The following is a 19,669-nucleotide window of genomic DNA, read 5'->3' as shown; positions in this document are numbered from 1 at the left end:
GCACTTTGGCTCGTTTCACTTGGAGCAGGAGAGCTGCTCTGGGTTCAGAGAGCTGCTCTGGGTTCGAAGAGATGCTCTGGGTTCAGAGAGCTGCTCTGGGTTCAGAGAGCTGCTCTGTGTTCGGAGAGCTGCTCTGTGTTCGGAGAGCTGCTCTGTGTTCGGAGAGCTGCTCTGTGTTCGGAGAGCTGCTCTGTGTTCGGAGAGCTGCTCTGTGTTCGGAGAGCTGCTCTGTGTTCGGAGAGCTGCTCTGGGTTCGGAGAGATGCTCTGGGTTCGGAGAGATGCTCTGGGTTCGGAGAGATGCTCTGGGTTCGGAGAGATGCTCTGGGTTCGGAGAGATGCTCTGGGTTCGGAGAGATGCTCTGGGTTCAGAGAGATGCTCTGGTTCAGAGAGATGCTCCGGTGATCCTTGCAGGGGGGCTAGTGTTGCCATCTTCTACCTGGGAGCGTTTAAAACGCAGATATAATTGTCTGCTTTTCACGCGACATATTTTTCTCCGCTCTCTGCCGCTGCTGGGTGCTCAGCGCTCACCTGTGTGCGCTCACGTGTTTCTGCGCATCGGGACGGAACAACGCCGTGAGCGATGCAGAGAGCAGAGGAGAAGTGTTCACGCGCGACCACGTAGAGACAAAAATGACAAGCTGTCCTGTAGATCCCGTCAATAAAATACGGCCGTTTAGTTTGTTGAATAACATAACAAGGTGTAAACCTGTTCTATAGGAAAGAGAACCTTAAATGACGTATTGTGATCTGGCGATATTGAGAAAATTACACGTGTGCGGGGGGTTATTTCAGGAGGGCGCCCCGCCCCCTGTTCTAATGGTAGGGGAAACACTGGCCGACCTCTGCTCTGGACAGTGAAGCTCTCTCTCGCAGCCGTGGTGAGCATGTCGTCCTTCCAACAGGCCTAACCACATGGTCCAACAAACTGCCAGTGTGACCCGTGAGATCACACTGTAACACTCACACATCCACGGGGGGACTATGGCAGTGAATAGGGCAACATATTGGTTAGCTGTGTAGTTATCTCGGCTACATGGGACACCTTATAGGTCACGTTGGTCTGTAAAGAGTCTCACCTGCTGCAGGAGCCTTCGTCCTGCCCTCATGTTATAAAATAGGGCACGCTCTGATTGTCTGGGACGAGGGATGCACCCGTACCACTTTCTTACAGAACAGGTTTTGCTGGGCAGATGCACAGGTCACAACCTAATTGAAGCTGACAATAAATGATAGATTTAACCTGTTTATTCGTTGGGTTATTGTTGCGATTGGGCGGCTCATTAGGCTCACACAGAGGTCAATTCATCTTGCCATAGCGGTTTCGGCCGCAGTTATATGAGAGTAGTTTTACTAGTTCCAATATCTAATGCTTGTTATACTTAATATATCGGAATCGGTGCATCTTTATCGGAGAGTGCAGTCTGCAATGTCTCATTGTCAAGTCATGAAAATAATTACTCGTGTGACACAGTGACCATTTTTATGATGTAGTCTAAGCAGTAGGAGGCCGTGGATGTTGTAGTTATCCATGCTGCTTAACAGCTGATCGCAGCGCAACTCTGGTTGTTGTTCATTTACTGAAAGACTTTAAATTGTTTATATTGTTTGCTTTGCTTCCCCACAGATCTGGAATATCAAACAGATGATAAAGTTGACACAGGAACACTTAGAGGCCCTTCTGGACAAGTTTGGAGGAGAACACAACCCTCCTTCCATATATCTGGAGGTAAGATAGTTTTGACTTGAAAGGATGCAGTTTCTGAGAACTGTGATTGTCAATAAAAGTGTTACATCCATGTATTCACGTCGCCTTAACGCATTACAAGGCAATAGAAGTAAGTGTTATGTCGGTGCGCTCTGTGTCGCCTGTCAGGCCTATGAGGAGTACACCAGTAAACTGGACGCCCTGCAGCAGAGGGAGCAGCAGCTGCTGGAAGCCATGGGCAACGGCACAGACTTCTCCTGCTCTCCTTCTCACATGCCAGCCCTTCTGGAGGTCAAGGTGGGAGGTTGTGGGGAGGCTGGGGGCGCTCAGGCCTTTCCCTCAGCCCCCAACACCCTGGCTGTCCTGCAGACCCCCATCGATGCCAGCCGAGCCAACCCTCGCTCTCCCCAGAAGCCCATTGTGAGGGTCTTCCTGCCCAACAAACAGAGAACAGTGGTATGTCGTCTGTCCTCTCTGAGGATGCCTCTGGAGTGAACATGGTTTTTAGATTTGGGATTCTGTTGTCCCAGAATATGAGAAACCGAAAGCACTTACATTTTATTAAATTCAATTCTGTTCGTTTAGCCCAATATCACACATTGGCCTCAAAGGGCTTCACAAACTGTACAACATACTATACTAGGGCTGCATCCAACGATTATTTTAATAGTCGATTAATCCGTCAATTATTTTTCCGATAAATCAATTAATCGGATAAAAAAATTATAATTTTAAAGCATTAATTTGAAACCTTTTATTACAAAAACAGAACTGACAGTGCAAATTCACAGTGCAACAAATCTTAACATAAAAGAATTTATAAAAAATAAAGAAATACAAATCAGAAAACAACAGGATTTGTTTGAACATCAGAACTAGTTCTTCACATCAGGGATGTTTACTCGTTACTTCTCTTGAAGCCCCCACAGTATTTTAAAATGAAGACGTTATCTAACCCAACAGCTCAAACACGGGGAATCAGCACTGTAACGAAAGCACATGTGGCCCTCCTGCAGAATAAAACCCTGAGCGTCCTCACTACGTCAGACTTTTTTTTTGTCATGATCTGCAACAGAACCAGCAGCAGGAGTGGAGTTTGGAGACGTGATCCACTTCCTGGAAGTATATTTACTTTGCTCAGTTTGCTGCAGCAGTTGAAGAATCGCTCATCTGCAGCTTGATACTGTTCATCAGATGCTGTGTGTTTGTTCTGAAAGAGTCTTTCAACATAAAATGTTTTGTTTGCTAACTTCTCGCCACATATCAGCAGACCGGTCAGCAGCATCGATGGCAGTGAAAAGAAATTAATACATCCACGCAGAATTAAACGCTCTACCTTTCTCCGTGACTTGTTTTTTTGTATTTATCTGTTGATAGTGTAGCGAGGGCGGAGCTCTGTGGATCACGAGTAGCCACCTGCAGGGGAAGAGGCTTGACATTTTAGTTATAGAAATATTTCAACATTTATTTTTATTTCAGTAGCCCAATATCACCTCAAACTCCAAGATAAGAAGAGTTACCTTCAAAATATTTTTCTCTACGGGGCTGCAGGGAATGAACGACTAGCTAGCGAGCTAACAACGGTTAGCCTAGCTGTTAAGCTATTGTACAAGCAACGACCGTAGAGTGGACCTGCACACCGACGTTCACCGATATCTCCCTCCAGGAATTCACCTCCATCTTTGTGTCCTGATACTCCGTCAGACGGGTTTTATAAATGCTCATATTTGTGGACCTCTTCAGCCAAACGTTCTTCAACAGGATCCATTGTTCCTGTTTCTGCTGTGGCTTTTAAAAACAGAGGTATTATGCCATGAAACCGGAAATGTGACACTCAGAAAGGACGTGGTTAGCGGACCAATCACAGGCTTGTGGGGTTGCGTTGCTTTGACCGATAGTCAGAAATTTGGGGTGACACATGCAAAATGGCCAATTTGACCACGCAAGGGGGGCTATGCGTGTCTTGCGTGTCTTGCGTGCTTGCGTCTCTGCGTAAAACCCGAGTATAAATCAGCCTTTACAGGCCACGTGAACTTTGACCCAACAAATAAGCCAGATGATTTCTGCTGATCTTCTCAGGCTCCTTGGTCTTGGAGGAGATCCGCCGGGACTGATAGTGAAGGACAATCGCTGTGCACAAATGTGATATAAGACCTGAGTACAGAATACACATGATACAATTACAAAGGGCAAAAGTCTTAGAACACAGCCCAGGTGTGAAGGTCTTAGAACACAGCCCAGGTGTGAAGGTCTTAGAACACAGCCCAGGTGTGAAGGTCTTTGAACACAGCCCAGGTGTGAAGGTCTTTGAACACAGCCCAGGTGTGAAGGTCTTTGAACACAGCCCAGGTGTGAAGGTCTTAGAACACAGCCCAGGTGTGAAGGTCTTTGAACACAGCCCAGGTGTGAAGGTCTTTGAACACAGCCCAGGTGTGAAGGTCTTTGAACACAGCCCAGGTGTGAAGGTCTTAGAACACAGCCCAGGTGTGAAGGTCTTAGAACACAGCCCAGGTGTGAAGGTCTTAGAACACAGCCCAGGTGTGAAGGTCTTAGAACACAGCCCAGGTGTGAAGGTCTTAGAACACAGCCCAGGTGTGAAGGTCTTAGAACACAGCCCAGGTGTGAAGGTCTTTGAACACAGCCCAGGTGGTACTATGGTTTCCATGAGACTAATCGTTCCAAAAACATTCTCTCTTCAACGTTACAGTTGGAAGTTTGAACATCCACACTTGGTGGGGTTGTCTGCTCGTTTCCTTTCTGCTGTCAGTTGAGAGTGTTGTGGTGTGTTCAGGTCCCGGCTCGCTGTGGGATGACTGTAAGAGACTCACTGAAGAAAGCTCTGATGATGCGAGGCCTCATTCCAGAGTGCTGTGCCGTCTACAGGGTACAGGACGGGTAAGTCTACATGAAATGATTCTTATCTCTGGTGTCAAGTGTTACTCTTACTTTATTAAATACTTTGCTCACATCCAAAAGGATTGGGAGGGGTGTAACATTTGGAACAAAATAAACTCAGAATTTCCAAGATTGAAGTAGTTAATTTGCGAGAAAAAAAAGATTGCTCGATAGTTATTTCTTTTTTTATCGTCAATGGCCCCAATACGCCGTAGTCACGGGGACATCAGAGCCATCTGTACATTACCAGGAGCTGCTGAGGTCACACTCCTCCCTGATAGGACCATGGATGCTGACCAGCTCTAGGCCAGCAGGTCTTGGAAAACGTAGGCAGTACAAGGCTGTACGACACAATACAAAAATAATGAAAATGAAGGCATTGTTTTACATATTCCAAATCTAAACAGTCTAAAGCAATTTAGTGAAAATGTTATCAGTTCTGATGGCTTGATGGGAAATTTAAGCAGCAAAACAAAGAAAAGGAGCAGCAAGAGGGCTTTGTCTGAATGTAGTCCTTATTAATCAATAAAAGATTAACTTTCTAGGTTTGGCATGTGCTGCTTGTCCTTTGGACACCATCGTGGTCATGTTCGTACAACTTTGGATACGGTGGGTAGATAAACATCCGTGTGAGGTGTAGACCTTTACCCTAACTCCCTCTTCCTCTTTCAGAGAGAAGAAGCCGATTGGCTGGGACACGGACATCTCCTGGCTGACGGGAGAAGAGTTACATGTAGAAGTGCTGGAGAATGTTCCACTCACCACACACAACTTTGTAAGTACTGTACTCCACCGACGATAAACATCTAATAATGAGACTCGCTCAGACTTGGAGCTCCACGGCATGTGCAACGGTTTCGCCCTCAGGTCTTTTTGCTTTAAGTGCCATGAACGACTCTGGCAAGAAATACACCGATAATCTTCTTTTTTACGCAACAATTGACCTACTGCGACGTTTCCACGTCAAATGTGAATATGGCCCTGGTAGCGGCTGACTGTCAGAAGAATTACATCAACACCACCTGTCAAGGGTTCATTCATGTTTCCCACAGTCAATACTGACAATCATCTAATCTCAACCCTCTAACTTGTACTATCAGTGTGAAAGAGAAAGTGGATTTGTTGACCGCCGACCCCCCAAACCCGAAAAGCAAAGCCCCACCTCCTGACGACATAACCACCCTTCAGTTACCACCTTGACCCATAGAGTACATTCTCCGTTGTGCATTACCTGCCATTCCTTTGTGCTGGGTTTAATGAAGTTCAACAGCCCTGGTGGGAGCTATGGCACCACCCTACCACCACGGTTGAAAGTGACGTTAATTGTGAGGAACTGGAGAGGCAAAGCTGTTGTGGTTACACGCTCAACATTCACTCTGCTCGGTGGACATGTACTCACAGAGCGACTGAAGGTCCACTTTGAGCTTTCTTCTTCACAGGAATGCTGATTGACGTTGCAAGAGGATCATACTGGTTTGGGAAAATTAGAAAAACATATTTCTTTAGTGCAGAGAATTGGATAAATAAAGCAACAGTTCAGCTCTTACTATCTTCTTTTTTTAAATAATAATAATTAAATAATTAATACCATGGTCAAACAAATAATGTAAAGGTTAAATACAACAATAATAACCCATTTAAGATGAGAATTTAACACAAAATATTCCTCTCTTCCACAAGGATAGGTTGATAAATTAACAAAAGCAGAAATAAATACATTGTTATCACTACTTCCTCGGCAGTGCACATACATACACAATGAACAGACATGACAAATAAATATGTAGTATATGTAGACTTGATACGGACGCTCTCAGTTCATGCTCCATGTTGAGATGAGGTCTTTTTCCGGTTTTGAGAGACGGAACAGCAGAAAAGACCAATGATGGAGACTTCACAGATTGGCTTTTGGCAAAACGGCAAATTTGGCGAGTCGCGCATGCGAAGCGCAATCTGTTACCGTAACCATTTACCCGAAAAGTACAGGCCTTTCTCCATGTATTTATTAGTGACTTAGTTTTATGTCTGTGTACTTTGTAATATGTAATATTTTGATTGGGAAGAGGTAGACAACACTACAACAATATTAATCAAGGCTACAACGTTAGCCAAATTATTTTTTTCTTTCAACCTGGCTTTTTCAGCCCCTCTTGCCCTCTTCCTCCGTCCATCCTCCCTGACGCGTATCGTTGCTACTGGCAGCCTATCTGAGAAAACCTTTTGGAAAAGACATCTACAGGCCGAACCAACTCTATTTGGAAAGGGGGAGAACTTCCTCGCATGGTACAAACGTTTTACCACGCGAGGAAGTTCTCCCCTCCCACATAGAGTTGATTGGTTCCATAATGGACCAAACCAACTCTATTTGGGAGGGGGTGAACTTCCTCGCATGGTACAACCCATGCAGAGGCTGCGGTGTCAGAATGCGGAACGTGTGTAGCTCACTTTGAGAGAAGATCGACTAACGTGACAAATTTTAACCAATAAAAATTCTCGACCGGCCCTGGAGTGAAGCGGCCCACCGGGAACTCTCCCAATTCCCCACAACGATCCTGTGCTGACGGACCATGTGATTGAGCTCTCTTCCTCTGGGAGCAGCGTTTCTATGATGTCCAAGCTGTCTTTGACAAACGGCCTCTCTGTGACGGATATCTCTGACCTTCTTATGACATATTGTGTCTGACATTGGAGTTCATGTGGATCCGGACAAGATGGAGGCTTTGTGCAACTTCCCAGTCCTCACCAATCTGAAAGCCTCCAGAGGTTCCTGGGCATGGCAGGGTGGTGTCATCCAAATCACTGAGCCTTCATGCCTTAAAGAAAACATCCCTCTGGTCACATGCATGCCAAGCTGCTTTTAAAGCAGATAAAAAAACATCTGGTCAACCCATCTGGCCTGGTCACCCAAACTACAATGCTGTTTTTGTGGTCTACACCGATGCCAGCGAGATAGGACTGGTCCAGAAAAGCCAATCTTGGACCTGAGGAAGACCTTTCACCGCTGAAGCCAGCAGAGAGGAATGATGCTGTCACAGAGGTGGACTGCTTGGCAGTGCTGTGAGAAGTGGAGGACATATTCGGAGGTCCTCTTTTTACCGTGGTGACAAATCTTTTCTCTTTATATGTATAAAAGTACAACATTATGCCGGATGTCCTCTCTCTCGAGCCCAACAGAAAGTTAACCGTGTGCGTGTGTGACTATTGTTAATAATATTATTAAAGGGCTTCCCACCTCCCTTGAAGATGTGTGGAAGGTGCAGCAGGAAGACTCTGAATGCCAGGCCCTGTATCAAAAGGTCAAGTCATTAACTCTAATACCTCATTGAGCATAATGAAGTCTACCGTGTGGTCACGCTCCCTTACAAGACTGACTATAGTCCAACTATTCATCGCTGCCATCTTCAGTATTTTCACCAAGACCCTCTCTCTGGTCATCTCGGAAGGTACAAACCTCCTGGAGACTAAAGCATCTGCTCAAGTGTATCAAAAACACGCACATTGACTGAGCTATTTTATTTCTATCTTCTAACTATTTGTCAGACGTGACTTCAACTTCTTGGTCCTGATTCCGTGTTTGTTTGTTTTCTAGGTGAGGAAGACCTTCTTCACACTGGCCTTCTGTGACTTCTGCAGAAAGCTGCTCTTCCAGGGTTTCCGCTGTCAGACCTGTGGCTACAAGTTCCACCAGCGCTGCAGCACTGAGGTTCCCCTCATGTGCGTCAACTACGACCAGCTAGAGTAAGTCATACACAAGGAAAGGACCAGGATGCTTGAGATTGAACTGTACAATATATTCATTTACTTTCCTAATTTCTCTAGAAAAATATCCCGTTTGTTCTCACCTGCTGCCCACTCGCTTCTAGTTCATTATGTGCAGGAATCCGGTGGATGGGTTCATGCTGGTGTTTGAGGCTGAGATGTATTCACTCTGCATGCTTTATAGCATTGTGACGCCTCAGTCAACAATACACCGATCTGTTCCACGTCAGACATTGAGCTCTATACATTTCCTGTCGAGCTCCACAAAGCTCACATATCACGGTGTGTTTCCATGTGTTGAAAGTACCACTTCATTGTGATGAAATGTTTCTTAAAAGCCTTTGGCGTCTCCAGAGGGAGCTGTGTGTGAAGTCTGATAAATGACCCAAAGTGATGTCACTTGAGTCGGCGTCGGGTGGGGATGAAAGACATGTGGATGTGTGTGGTTAGAAAGAAGTTAGCTTCTGCAGAGGCTCCAGGCTACACCAGTCGTAAGGAACATAACACACCCAAATATCAGACTGACCTGTTGCGTTGCTTTGTGGGTAATGTAGGCGCCAGGTTTCAAGGAGGAAGAATGTGTCGATGATATTTCTGCTGCATTGATTTTGATCCTTTACTTTTTAAACTGTCCATGATGAGTTCAACATCGCTGTATGTGTGAGACGCTAAATGAGTTGAGTACTCTTTGGAAGTTGCTAAACGGAGTTGTTAGTCTGTTCTCAACTGTTTTCTTGCTTTTGAGTTAGAAGTCCGTTGGTCTTTTTGCTTATGCAGATTCAACGTTGATTGTGCGCTTGACATTTTGGGGAACAACTGTGCGACGTGAGAACATGAAACTTGTTTGTCCCTTCCCTAACCAAGCTGTCTGCTGTGCACCTGTGTGTCCTCCAGTGTCTCCTGATTGAATTCTACCTCAGGCTGCAGCCCTGAAACAAGTTGTGGAGAATAATTGAATAACAGAAGTAATCCTGATGATGTTTGTTCTGCAGCTTGTTGCTAGTGTCCAAATTCTTCGAGCATCACCCGTTTACCCAGGAGGAGGTCTGCTCAGAGGGAACCACCCCCGTGTCTGAGGCCTGTCCATCACTCCCCCCATCAGACTCCACCGGGTGAGTCCCCTCTTCATGTGCTTCAGTGCTTCACCACTCAGTCAATGTGCCTACAGAATAACAGAAATGTGAATGTCCCTGCAAGTCCCAAAAAGCCGGTCTACTTTTCACTTACGTAACTAATCTTTTCAGTTCTATATGCCACGCCACTGTGTCCCCGTCCAAGTCCATACCCATCCCTCCCAGTTTCCGGCCCAATGAGGAAGACCACCGCAACCAGTTTGGCCAGCGGGACCGCTCGTCCTCAGCCCCCAACGTCCATATCAATACCATTGAGCCTGTCAACATCGATGTGAGTCTGCTACCACTTTGTTGGATTGACTGGTTCTGATAGATGTGTGCTTCTCAACCATTTACATCATGACTGCAGGCTTTGGTCCCACCAAACAGGAACCGATAGCACTGATTAGCACACATTAACCAGAGAATAGAAGCTGCAGTTGTATTTGGCAGACTTTGTTAGCAGCTATCATCTGAGCGGGGACCTTCACGATGTACGCACTTCAAACATCATACAAAACCTATGCTGCTCCACTGGTTCTTTAACACTGCAATCTGTAAGAACCTGCATGTGGCCTCCACCACAGCACTCAGAGAGAAGCAGCCGGCAAAGGCCAGCCAACGCCGGGCGTGACCCCACAAGGGGTCCTCCACAGCGTGCAGCGGTACGCGGCGCTGCAGGCGAGCTGTGTGGACCCCGCCCACTGAGAGGACAAATGTTTTTGTGAATACTCATTATGAAACTGGTGGGCATACCTTGACTGTGGCTTGTCATGGTAAATAACGTTCTGCAAGCAAAATGCGATTTATTGTGGAAAATGGAAAACCAAAGCTTTTGTAAAACAATGATGTAAGCGCTTTATTAATCAGCTCCACTCGGTTCAGCCCACTCCTTTTTAATGAAGCAAACTTTAGTTCTCCAGCATCATTAAGACTGAGGATACACATGTTGCAATGCACCAGAACAAAAGGTGCTCCTTCTTATTCATTTGGACATTTATTAGCCCTAGTTCAACAGCTTGGACTCAGCTCACCAGAATCTGGAGTGATGTTCATGAATTGTCATTAAAATGTTTACACTTTATGTGAATGCATCCTACAGCAAACGTCACTCACATTTTTAAATGTGTTAACCCTAAAACTAATGTGACACAACACATAACCACTACTGTGGGTGTGTGTGGTCTTTCTATTGTTAATTTCCCCTGTCCCTTCTTTTCAGGACCTGATTCGAGATCAGGGCTTGCCCCGGTCTGATGGAGGTAAGGATCAAAACAGGAGACTTGTGGCTCTTCCTATGGCTTTTTCCCACCATCCCGCGTCTGCGTGCTCTTGGTCTTTTGTGTGTGTGAAGATCAGACTTAAGTCGTTGAGCCGGTTCTGTTTAGTTTTGCACCCGACCATCCACTGAGAGCAGGAGCATCTTCACATCTGTGGGTCAGGGTTTAAGGTAGAACTTCCACTTCAGCTGCCCTCCTTTTCTCTTTTCAGTCTGACTCTGCTCCGCCAGGCGGGCTGTGTAGTGTTGTTAACACTGAGGCTGGGCGGTGTGGCCCGAAATTCACACTACCGTATTTTGTAATATTCTGACGGTTACACCGTTAGCCAACAACACAACTGTGTGGACATCTAGCCGAGGTGGACTGTAATAAGTGAAGGTCCCATCTTTTACGTTTCAGTTTGCTGCTGAAAGCAGCGGGGTACTTGTGTGTCAGGGTTCTAACTCCAGTCATGGTTCAAACTGTAGTTGTGTATTTAACTTTATGACAACAATTTATAACCCACAACTAACACTCTTTGACAGGGTCAAACACCACAACACAACACTTTGTGCCACAAACCATTTGTAACACTAATAGTTGTACATTTATAAAGTTACAAAGTCGAATTGCATGCTGGTTATAGCAACACAACAGGAAGAGTACACATTACTGTATTTGTATTGAGTAATCGGCCTGTTTCTCAAAAGTTAAATTATAAATCTTAACCTTTCCCGCCGTCAAACTGACGTAACGTTACTGTGAATAAATAATAAACTAATAAAGACCGCTCGTTAGATCCTCATAACCTCGATGGAGAACTCGGAGCCAGCGAAGCATTATAACAATGCTGCTGTGTTCAGGTGTCTCTCAGCCGGCAGCAGAGGCTGCTGCCCGGCTCATCGCTCCCGCGAGCGGGATTCAAACCGTCGGTAACTCTTTAAGTCGGTTCTTGACAAACCGACCACAGATTTGAACTTGAACAACTAACTTCAAGCGAGAAAACATCTTAAAATTACATTTTGTGACTCTACAACAGTAGTATTCAGAGACTGTCAACTTTCAGTTTTGATTTCTCCTCCGCCATTGTTCCTCGTTTAATTGTGCCGAAATGCATTCTGGGACACCGCCCAGCAAATTTGCATTTCCCAGCATGCAGTTTGGCTGTGTAATTTTGCACCATGACTAAACTTAAGAACCCTGACAGGTAACTAGCTTTTCTGCGCATTCAGTTGTGAATTGTAAAATATGAATTGTCCATATTAGTGCAGCGTACCGGTTCAGACGGTTTACCGCTCAGCCCTAGTAAAGCTTAATCAGTCTGTCAGTTCATCAGGCGGCAGTTCAAGTTAAAGATGATGTATTATGTTAGCTATATGCTTTTGATAAGGGAGTTAATTATAGTTGAGAAATATACAAACTACCACAAGGTCGCACGCTTGGTTTATTCAGTAAATGCAGTAGTTCATGAAGAAACGCGTCTCAGTGTAAACGCCTCATTCAGAGGTTTTGGATATGTGACCAACATGCTCTTACTTCCCACGAGAAGTCTGGGAACACGTTTTGAAGACATCGACCGCCGGTCTTCCTCCTTCCTGAACGAGGGCTCTGACCTTTTAGTGGCATAGCTCCAGTACGTTTGACACTGAACTGAACTGCTGCGTTTGGGTTGACCCTTTGTTCCTGAATCCAGTGCAACACTGTAAGACTGTTCAGTGTCAAACCAGCAATTTACTCAAGAAGTAGTTTAACATTTTGGAAAATACATGTCTATGCTTTTTATTCGGGCTACATGAGAAACGCCGGCCACCCCCTCCTCAAGCGCCCACACCCAGTTATCTGCCTCCTGTGGTATAATCCTGCACAATATGACAATCCTCCTAGCAGGGCCAAACTACTACGTCATGCTAATGCTAAAGCACAGTCAAGAGGGCAGGGCTTCCACTCTGTAGTGCACGGTGCTGTAGTTCTTGTCTTGTTTGGGCTATTCCTCACTGACTTGACGCACAGCAGTCTGAATACCTCCAATACATACACGTGTTGAAGCTAAACTGGGCTAGCTGCTTGCTGGCTAGCTAGCGTATTATCAATTCAGCTAAGTTCCAGATTGATTAGATTTTAGTAGTGACCACATTACTCGTCCACTCTTCAGAATCAGCAGCACCTGAAAGACTTTCAAGGCTTTACTTGAGCAACAGGCTGTAACTGGTTGACTGGTCCGAGTACTTTATGGTACCACACAACAGGTTTTCTTTTTGGTTCTGTTTGGAAACGGATTAAACAAACAAGATGCCAGGCGCCAATCAGTGATCTTGGAGATGTTGGTCTGTGCATTGTGAACTTTGTAGCCAGCCTGGCAGCGCACCAGCCTCTATGCTATGCTAAGCTAGGCGAACCACCCGGCTCCGGCTCTGAAGCCTACTTGGCACACAGACGTGAGAGTGATGTCCATCTCCTCATCTCACTTCAGACAAAGAGAGCAAATATTTGCCTAAACGTGCCAATGAAATGTATCAGGTGTATCTTGCATTCAGCAGTGTGAAGCCGACCCTGACGTAAGCATGTAGTGTGGTAGGAGGACTCTGCTCCAGAAGCTAGTAGTAGTCATGTAGTTAGCGCGAGGAGAGACGGGCAGGGTGAGTAGCAGTGATGGTCTGTCTGTTTCTCTTTGCCCTGCAGCCCCCCCGACCCACCCCGCCCGCTGCTTGAGGAAGCACCGAACACGGACCTCAAGCCCCCTCCTATACTCCTACCCCAATGACATAGTGTTTGATTTTGAGCCTGAGCCTGTTTTCCGAGGTAGTTAGGCCTCTGTGTGTTCCTGTGTCCTTCACCCTCTCCACACCCCACCCCCACACACCAACCAGCCCTGTGTCACATCACTGTGTGTGTGTCCCCTCTCTCTCTCCCCTGTGTCCGTACATGCTCTCTCTACCACACACCCGACAGCTCGCACATAGAGATCACCGCGACCCGGATCGGGCACCGCTCCTTCTGGGGTTGGTGATTTGAACCCTGAAATCCTCCTTTGATCAAGTAATGTTAATTGAAGTGAATAATCAATCAATAATTGTTCAACTCTGTTGTTCTCTCCAGGCTTTAGTCGCACATCAAAATGCATTCAAACGGCGCTGTGACAGCACACGCACAACTGCATGTGTTCGCTAGCTGCCAGATTTAAAAGGGAACATAATTAACATGACTTCAGGTGTCAGTTCACCAAAAAGCTAAAGTTCCTGCTGAAAGGGTGGAGAGTGATGCCAGTGTTTCTGACCAAAAATGCAATCGTGATTAAAATTGCTGTTCATATTTCCTGTATATAAATGAAACTTCAGACCAGTATTTGTAGTCATAATTTAAACATTTATTTGCCCCTAACAGTCACAAGTGTCTCATATTTCTACAGAAGTCAGTCAGATACACTTTTGTAGGTATTTGTTAAGACGGCGTGTTAGTAGCACTTTAGCTTGATACTCGGCCATCTAAAAGAATCATGACATTCAAAAATGTTGTTATATTTCTAACGCTACAGCGCGTGGAGTCATCTGCCGTCTCGCCTTAGTCATGGAGAAAAAGATTGGAAACGAATATATTCAGTTTTAACAAATCTAAAAGTAAAGAAGTCATTTCACAAATGTCCCATGCAGACTGTTGTGGAGAGAACACTGAAATAATGAAGCTCCGCTTGTAAATAAGACATTAAAACAAGTTAAATCAAGTGATTTAATTCAAGACTTTGGAAAAGCCGAAGTAAAAGACAGGTGAGAGTTACTGAATGCATGTCACGAGCTGCAGAGTCAATGTCCACCTCTTAGCTTCCATGTAGCATGAGCTGAAACTGTCATTTCATTATTTTCTATTATTTCTATTGTTCTTTAACTTATTCAAAATGTTTTGTTTTTTTAAATTTCTGTTTTACATCTCTTGGGTGGAGCTTGGCTAGCGTTTCTTTGTGCTAATCACGGTTAAACTGGAATCTTTTTCTTCTTCCACTTTGTTAAATTAAAGCCACCGCAGAAGAGACAGAAGTAGTTAATAATTGATGAAGTTTGAAGTCTACATTATTAAACATTCTCTGCCGTCCAGCCACACCCTCACCTGCATGTGACCAAACACACACAACTGATCCAGAAGCCTCAACCCTCTCCCCGCCCGTTCTTTACTTTCTGCTCTGCTTCGTCTTTTTACCGATCCAGCTCACCTCTCTTCTTGTATTGTTTCCCTTTCTCTTCATCCCTGATCCCCCTGCAGGTTCCACCGCGGGGCTCTCGGCCACGCCTCCCGCCTCTTTACCTGGCTCTTTGACCAATGTCAAGGTCCCACAGAAGTCGCCGTGCCAACAGAGGGAGCGCAAGTCCTCGTCCTCGTCTGAGGACCGCAATAAGATGGTGAGACTTTGTCACAGATGTCCGTTATCCGGACTTCATCGTATGCGTGCTGACATGGTGTCCTGTGGAACAGAAAACCCTGGGGAGGCGGGACTCCAGTGACGACTGGGAAATCCCAGAGGGTCAGATCACTCTGGGCCAGAGGATAGGCTCTGGATCCTTTGGAACGGTCTTCAAGGGGAAGTGGCACGGTAAGCTCAACGCCGCCCTGTGTCTTCAGACCGCAGCCTCGTAAGGACCCTGTGTCCATCCTCTGACTGCCACCTCACCACTCAGAGGAGGAAGCCAGCTGCAAACACAGCAATGATCTTTTATCACGAGAGAGAGAGAGACACACACACACACACACACACACACACACACACAGACACACACACACACACACACAGACACACACACACACACACACACACACACACACACACACACACACACACACACACACACACATAGAGTCCTGCTGCTACAAACAACACAAATGAATACCTAACAACTACATTGACCAGCTGTTTAACAATACAGCCTTTTTATTACTTTATTATAACATATCATTACAGACTCTCCTTAACCTCACAGATTAATTCATGCTGTTTCAAACAAACATACGAACGTGTATGTATATATTATTTAGTATTTTTGTATTGACTCGTCCTGTATCTCCTCCCAGGTGACGTGGCGGTGAAGATGCTGAATGTCACGGCTCCCACACCTCAACAGCTTCAGGCCTTTAAGAATGAAGTGGGAGTCCTCAGGTAACGTCTGGCCCCTCCCCTCCAGGGGGCGCTTCCTGCACGTCACGCTTCCCTACCGACCAACGTCTAATTACTCCTCCGCCTGTGTGTTTTTGCACCAGGAAAACGCGTCACGTGAACATCCTGCTGTTCATGGGCTACACCACCAAACCTCAGCTGGCCATCGTGACCCAGTGGTGCGAAGGCTCCAGTCTGTACCACCACCTGCACATCATCGAGACCAAGTTTGAGATGATCAAGCTGATTGACATCGCCCGGCAGACCGCTCAGGGCATGGAGTAGGTCCCCTCGCAGATGGAAAGCCCTGCCGTGTGTGTGAATGTTCTCATAACCGTTTCTTTTCCTCCTGCAGTTACCTGCATGCCAAATCAATCATCCACAGAGATCTAAAGAGCAACAGTATCTTTTTAAACAATTCACTGTTTGTCCAAATTAAATTGCCATCATCTGATGGAGGGGTGACTATATAACCTCCATGCTTAGAGCGCAGAAGCGCGACTTCATAGAATTGTAAGAAGGGAGTGTTTCCTTGACCTCATCTCCAGATATTTTCCTCCACGAGGATCTGACCGTGAAGATCGGTGACTTTGGTCTCGCTACAGTCAAGTCCCGCTGGAGTGGCTCCCACCAGTTTGAACAGCTGTCAGGCTCAATACTCTGGATGGTCAGTGTTCCTCCGCTACCAGTGACCCTGAGCTCACTTGTCTTTTTGGCCACCGTGAGTAGTGGTGTAACCTGTGCTCTCTCAGGCCCCAGAGGTGATCCGGCTGCAGGACAAGAATCCCTACAGCTTCCAGTCAGACGTCTACGCGTTCGGCGTTGTGCTGTACGAGCTCATGTCAGGAGCGCTGCCCTACTCCAACATCAACAACAGAGACCAGGTGAGAGGACCCGGGGAACCACACAGCGGCTTAAAAACAACAAAAGACATTCCCCAGCAGACATTGAACGTAGGCAGAGTTATGTGGCTGCTGATGTTTTGATTATTAAACGACATAAGCGGTGTGTTCAGTGGAGGCTGCTGGAGAATAAGTGCCTCAACTTCTGGAGACCAAAGCCCAGTTCTCTTGTCCTGCGTGCCTGCTGCCTGTAGGGGGCGGCCCGTGTCCCGCTCCCCCTGTGGGGGGACCGGCTGACCCGCGGGGGGGCGGGATAGAAAGTTCTGGGAGTTACCGTATGACTTTTGACTAAACTGTGCTGACAACTGGAGCCCAAAGATTGAGTGTCCGGTTTCAGCTGATTGGACGATCAGATTCAGCGGTTTGATGTTTGTCTGGTTCCACAGCGTCCTGTAACGTCAGTCACATGAGAGGGGAAAAGACATGAAGTCCAAAACGATCGAGAGCAACAACATCAGGAACTCATTTCATCAGACTCCTATTAGACTGCAGTAGTTCCCATCATGCAGCTCAGACTTATCAGAGTGACGGCACGAAACTAAAGCGCCAATGAAGGTTGCGTTCAGGCTCTCCTCGGTAAACAGGACTCCTGGGTGAAGGCTGTCATGATGTGGTCACATGTCATCGTCTAAAAACTTGGAAGTAGACATTTTACTGCAATCTAAAATTAATATTAGAGCAGAAAATAACTATTTACTTAGCACGAGCACAAAGCAGCTTATGATATGTCAATAAAACTAATGAGTAAATATTTAAATAAAAAACACAATTATTTATTTCCTATTTATTTGAATTGCCTGTGTCCTTGAATTAACCATCATAGATGTAAATAACAAAATAAAAATCACTTTAAAATGTAGAAAAATGAATATACTGTGCCTCATACATTACCATTTCATGCTTTAATAATTATATTGCAATATAGTATCATTTATAATATATCTATATATCATTTACTGCATGTCTGTTCAAGGTGAAAGACTAATATGGTCATATGATGCTGGATAATTAAATGAATTTTAATGCATCATTTTATGTGAAATATGTTGTGAGCCTGCAGCATAACAGGAAACATTTTCCTGTCAAGTAAATGATGTAGAAAAACATCATAACACATCTCCGGTCTGGGACCCCGGGTCTGGGACCCCGGGTCTGGGACCCCGGGTCTGGGACCCCGGGTCTGGGACCCCGGGTCTGGGACCCCGGGTCTGGGACCCCGGGTCTGGGACCCCGGGTCTGGGACCAACCCCTCCATGTACATGTGTGCTTTAGTGGAAGCTGCAGCTCTTTTGCCAGCTACCAGATGTTCTCATGGCTCCTGTCTTTATTCCCGTAGATCATATTCATGGTTGGTCGGGGTTACCTGTCTCCTGACCTCAGCAAGGTGCGCAGCAACTGTCCAAAGGCCATGAAGAGACTGATGGCCGACTGCCTGAAGAAGAAGAGAGAGGAACGCCCTCTCTTCCCCCAGGTGAGACAAAGACATGCTAGTGCTGCTGTCGTCCATTGGGACAGGAACTGCTGGATTAAGCTGATCACGGCTGAATTATTCTAGTTATAGAATCAGATATTTATTCTAGTGCTGGGTTAGAGAGGGTAAAATACCACTGGACCAAGTTAGTGGTAAATGTACTGTACTTGTCTGTGATTTTTAGTCTTCTGACCACTCAAGCTCTATAACACTACATGTCATTCCTTCAGGGGCGAGCCTGCAAGCTGCAACTTGCTCATCACACTACATTTCATTTAGCAGACACTTTACTCCAACGCGACTTCTCTCCACAGCAACAGTTCAGTGACATGTTTGGACTGCGTGGCAGAGTGGGGGGGAAGGGTGGAGTGAGGGATGATCAGGAGGGTTGACAGCACTGACACTGATTGAAACCTCTGCATGGTAGATGATGGTCGTAAGCTATCCAAGGTATATTCATCATGCGGGCCATTATAGTGCATGGAGTTTCATCAACTTGTTAAATTTGTCCTTTATCTGGCCGTTGTGAGCGTCGACCTCCTCACTCTGTCAACCCTTTATAGCTGATGTATTTCATTATAGGATAAACTATCGGTGGGTGATGATTGATACGGTGTCCTGGCTGAGAATATGATGAAGATTTGATTGCATAAGGAACTGATTGGCCTCAGAGCGTCACATGATGAAGCAGTGACTCGTTAGTTCCACACCATAGTTGATGCTTATGTCTGGAGAGTTATTCGTTAGTATTCTGATGACCCTGCGGCTCTGCTTTGTATTCTGTCAGATCTTGGCGTCCATCGAGCTGCTGGCACGCTCATTACCCAAAATCCACCGCAGCGCCTCAGAGCCTTCGCTGAACCGAGCCGGCTTCCAGACGGAGGACTTCAGCTTGTACGCCTGCGCGTCGCCCAAAACCCCCATCCAGGCCGGCGGCTACGGTGAGCTCACACGCGAGCATCAGTCTCGACAGCTGTGATTCAGGAGCGTTGCTGCTGCTGTAAAGTCCCACTGAGCAGCGGCCTGCGGTCACGACCATATGTTGTATGTCTCTCCTTCCAAGAAACACTGGTATGAATATGGATTAGACATCATGGTTGTATGGACTCTCACTTGAGCAGCACAACACTGATCTGAATGTGGAAAGACTTGATCTGACTGGATTATTGATGTTAGCAGGTTTATGACCATATCAGGGATCTCTATAGACTCTCGCTTCAGTGTGACCATCGCTCCTATCTTCATATTGTCTCCTTTATGAAATCAATTTTCCACAAATGTGTTCATATTTCTTCAGGCGGTGCATTTAGCAACAGTGTGGGCTCCATGGTAACGTCACTCTGACAGCATGACGGAGGAGCAGTAGGGGGCGGGGCTTAGCAAAGGGCTGTTAATCCCCTCAGGAAGCTGTTTTTGAGTAGTAGTA

At 46.1% G+C, this 19,669-nt stretch overlaps 1 protein-coding gene across 4 annotated transcripts in view; it reads left to right on the top strand.

Annotated features, from left to right (window-relative positions):
* braf (B-Raf proto-oncogene, serine/threonine kinase) overlaps positions 1-19,669 on the top strand; it is a 32,844-nt gene that overhangs the window by 8,337 nt on the left and 4,838 nt on the right. For 3 of the 4 annotated variants that reach the window (XR_011078022.1, XM_068586060.1, XM_068586059.1), the window contains exons 2-19: positions 1,628-1,729; positions 1,877-2,164; positions 4,500-4,603; positions 5,276-5,378; positions 8,193-8,341; positions 9,355-9,474; positions 9,607-9,766; positions 10,697-10,736; positions 13,413-13,532; positions 14,985-15,121; positions 15,195-15,312; positions 15,789-15,873; positions 15,975-16,151; positions 16,226-16,272; positions 16,419-16,537; positions 16,623-16,754; positions 18,109-18,243; positions 19,031-19,184. Coding sequence is in view for 3 of the 4 variants with exons in the window: in XM_068586060.1 (XP_068442161.1) it covers positions 1,628-1,729; positions 1,877-2,164; positions 4,500-4,603; positions 5,276-5,378; positions 8,193-8,341; positions 9,355-9,474; positions 9,607-9,766; positions 10,697-10,736; positions 13,413-13,532; positions 14,985-15,121; positions 15,195-15,312; positions 15,789-15,873; positions 15,975-16,151; positions 16,226-16,272; positions 16,419-16,537; positions 16,623-16,754; positions 18,109-18,243; positions 19,031-19,184 (2,290 nt within the window). In the remaining variant the exon portion in view is untranslated. The remainder of the gene's footprint in view (positions 1-1,627; positions 1,730-1,876; positions 2,165-4,499; positions 4,604-5,275; positions 5,379-8,192; positions 8,342-9,354; positions 9,475-9,606; positions 9,767-10,696; positions 10,737-13,412; positions 13,533-14,984; positions 15,122-15,194; positions 15,313-15,788; positions 15,874-15,974; positions 16,152-16,225; positions 16,273-16,418; positions 16,538-16,622; positions 16,755-18,108; positions 18,244-19,030; positions 19,185-19,669) is intronic. The other variant, XM_068586058.1, reaches the window with a different exon arrangement.

The sequence above is a fragment of the Clinocottus analis genome, unplaced genomic scaffold (assembly GCF_023055335.1).
Source record: "Clinocottus analis isolate CAN_PGR_092001 unplaced genomic scaffold, fCliAna1.0.p SCAF_20, whole genome shotgun sequence".
NCBI classification, from domain to species: Eukaryota; Metazoa; Chordata; class Actinopteri; order Perciformes; family Cottidae; genus Clinocottus; species Clinocottus analis.
The sequence above is the reverse complement of the archived record's forward strand: the minus strand, read 5'-3'. Positions and strand labels throughout refer to the sequence as shown.